General features: G+C 45.5%; 1 protein-coding gene across 1 annotated transcript in view; it reads left to right on the forward strand.

Annotated features, from left to right (window-relative positions):
* The window catches only part of PDPR (pyruvate dehydrogenase phosphatase regulatory subunit), a 20,200-nt gene that overhangs the window by 5,449 nt on the left and 11,252 nt on the right, over positions 1 to 3,499 (forward strand). The window contains exons 6-7 of the mRNA XM_009883153.1: positions 776 to 893; positions 2,297 to 2,446. Of these exons, the coding sequence (XP_009881455.1) occupies positions 776 to 893; positions 2,297 to 2,446 (268 nt within the window). The remainder of the gene's footprint in view (positions 1 to 775; positions 894 to 2,296; positions 2,447 to 3,499) is intronic.

The raw sequence follows: 3,499 nt of genomic DNA on the forward strand, positions 1-3,499 counted from the left end.
CCACCCCCCCAGGTTTTTTTAAAATTTTTTTTACGGTTTGTGCTTTGGTTTGGTTTACTGGAGTAGATCAAAGTCATATTATTCAGCTTCTTAGACCAGCAAGGGGTGTGAAGGAGGAAAGCAGTGCTTGCTGTTTGCTTGGCACCAAAGACAGGATGTTAACCTGCTGAGGAGCACCCTGCAGCTTGTTGGTACAGCTCTGCCCATGCTCCCTGTCCTGGGGGGCGCACCCTTCTGACAGGAGGAATTTTCCTTTGGCTCTTACTGAGCCACTTAAGTCTCTCTCCGCCCTTCTCTCCCTCTCTCTCACGCACACTGAAAGTTCCTTTATTTTGTTGTTTTTCTTTGGTCTGAAAATACAGCTGACAATTGCTGTTTCTCAGCATGAAGCCGGCTGTCTTGTTAGTGTGCAGTCTTCGCTGTACAGGCACCTAAATCCTGGCTATTCTGCTTTTAGAGGCTGGTGTTGACTTAGGTGTCAGATCTTGTTTGGCTTTTGTATGTAAGTTGATACATCTTAGTCTTTTCTAGATACATCTTAGTCCTTTCTAGATCTTATGTGAGGAACAGAAACACAGTCTTTGTCCTAAACAGTTCAAATTCTAAGAAAAGAGAAAAAAAATGTAATTGTGGTTTTAGGGGACTGAACCAAATCTTACTTGGTCTTTTATGAAAGCAAACCCACAGAGAAGACCTGTGCTTTTGTCCTGCCTTTTATTTTTATTGAAGTCAGTTTTCTTCTTTCGCGTTCTAACATGTACTTTTTTTATTTCAGTGGGCCTATGAGTTGGGCCATTCTGGGGGGGAACCAGTCAATATCCCGCTCCATGCCTGCGAACACTTCTACCTCCTGACACATCCTTTGAAGGAACCTCTGGCAAGCAACTTACCAAGTGAGGATTCTTCAGCCCTACCTCACTTTTCCTGGTGTATTATCTCTGCTTTTCCAAGGCAACGCGTAGTTTAGGACATAAAGACCAGCTAAGGGCTATCAGTTCTCGGCTTGTTTGGGATTGGGAAGTTCATTCTAGTTGAATTGCTCTGAATATGCTCTCTCAGTGGCAAAATCTCTTTCCTCGCTCTCGGGAAAGCTTTCACTGTAGAAATTGATTTTCAGAGTGGGTCATCTTAGCGGGAGAATGACCCTGACTCTAGCTTGTCTAGTAGGTGTGTCTGAGATTTGGATTGTTGCATTTGTGGGCTGGAGAGGGTGCTAGCCTTGGCACTATGTTTTCCTTGCAGGCTGCTGTCCCCAAATGGCCCATCTATTCCTTTCCTCCAACTGAAGCTAAGGCTTTACAATGGCATTTACATGTCTATGAGCTGTAGGGGCAACCAAACACTTGAGGTAATTGCTCCTCCCCCATGTTCTGGCTTTTGGATCTCTTTAGAAAAAAAAAAAAAAAAAAAAAAAGCCCTTGTGTTTGAAAACTGTGGTTGGGAAGTAGAAAGCTTTGCTTATTTACTCTAAGTCATTAGCAACAGTTTTTGCTTTTAGTGAGTAATGTATGTAGTCTCCAGGGAATTTGGTTCTGACCAGAGTCCCTGAGTGCTTCGCTTTTATTTGACTGAGTAATTAAAAAAAAAAGAAGTGTGTGTGTGTATTCACACACGTGTGTGTGTATATATATATTCACAGCTTTTCTGTACATGGAAAAAATTGCTATGGAACACGTCAGGTGGAGTATCATAAATGCTTCAAGTTGACACTACCGCTGGAAGAAGCAATCCAGACCTGGTTGCTTTGTTCTCACCCCAGTGCTGCCCACCTTCTTTGTGCTGGTGTCCTGCAGCAAACTGGATCAGTGACTCATCCCCATTAAAATTAACTGTTCTTAATATAGGAAGAGAAAGAGGGGGAGGGCAGGACGTCTCTTGGTGGAAGGTCTGGGTTTGGGTGTGTGGAACTAAGCCAGTATAATGGTTCATTGTTGGTGCCACAAGGGATCTGACTTCCTCTTGTGTCCTCCCACTCGTGGGAACGTTGTCCTGCTGGCGTGGGTGCTCTGCAGGTTCAGTTCAGTTCACTGTGCTACCCAAAAGTTAACGTGTATGGTTGTGGTGGGAGCTAACGCTGGTTTAGTAATCTAAACTGGCGCACCGAGGCATCACGTGAGAGCCAGAAACGATGTGAAAGTGTGGGGTTGGGGGACTGAGACTGCCCTTCTCATGTCAGGGGGCTGCTAGTTTGGCCCAGCCCATCACCAGACCCCATCGTTGGTGTTTGTGGAACAATAGCCCGAGACAGCTATCCCTTCTCTCAAGTCCCTGCCCGCTCCTTTTCTTTCCTCTGCAGCTATTGTAGACCCAGATGGCAGGATCTACATACGCAACTGGCAAGGTGGCATCCTCTCGGGAGGCTTTGAGAAAAACCCCAAACCTCTCTTCACGGAGGGACGGAACCAGCTGGAGATTCAGAACCTTCAAGAAGACTGGGATCATTTCGGTACGTTGAGGACAGACTCCTGCGCATGGCTTCAGCAGAAGGCAGAGTTAGCAGCAATAGGGGCTGTTGTTGATGAGCTACATGTGTCTGCCTTTATCTGAAGGGTGTGGGAAAGATGAACGTTCTCTCAAATTAATTCATCTCTTCATTTATCAGTAATTTGCATAAAACCCCTTTACCAAGGGCTACACTGATAGCTGTGTAGTGTTTAAAAACGCGCGCTAACCCTCAGCGTATATTAATTTCCTCTAGTGCAGTGAGGTGCTACACAAACTGTCTAACGCTGTTCTTCCATTTCATTTGATTTTTGACTGTCAGTGCCACATGCTGCCTCTCTCATGACGCTGCAGATAACACTGTTGACCTGCCATGTAGCCGTGGCATTTTGTTTCTGCGTCTCTCTTCAGCAGTGACTGCCAAGTGCGTTTCCATCGGGGGTGGTCGCTTTGTGAACAGAACTTAGTATTGTTGCTTCCCAGACTTCACCCCACTGTTGACAGTATTCCAAACGTTCTGTCTTTCTCTTCCTGTTGTATTTGATTCTATTTTTGTATGCTGTATGTGCTTTTACACGGAGGGCTCTTTCTGTAGGAAAGAACATAGCAAGGTCTACGAGTTCCTTCCTCCCCCCCCCTCCTCTTTTATGCCTGGTTATTTTGTGTATGTCTCATCTTCAAATTTGCCTTTTTCTCGGGGATGCGGTTTTTCCCCTGTGACAGCGCTCTTTGCATCCCTTGTGAACGCGCGTACCTCTGTATGTGACTCTAGGCGCAGATGGGCTTTCACTGGTTTCTTTCTGCCGTGGTAGTACGTTCTTCCACCTACTCCCCAGGTTAAATTGATTAATTTTACTTTCATTTCTGTGAGATACCGTATTGGTACCATAAAAGTTGAAACTCCAGGGGGTGGAGCCAGCACGGGGCAAAGTTTTGTGCTGGCATACGCTAAAGGTTTTTAGATCTATAGATGCCTACAGACTTGCGTGAAGATATTAGCTTCACTAATGAGTTGCTCGAGCTCTGCACCCACTTCCTTTTTAGTGTTCTAGGTCCT

This window comes from Charadrius vociferus, unplaced genomic scaffold, assembly GCF_000708025.1.
Source record: "Charadrius vociferus isolate BGI_N301 unplaced genomic scaffold, ASM70802v2 scaffold1434, whole genome shotgun sequence".
NCBI lineage: Eukaryota > Metazoa > Chordata > Aves > Charadriiformes > Charadriidae > Charadrius > Charadrius vociferus.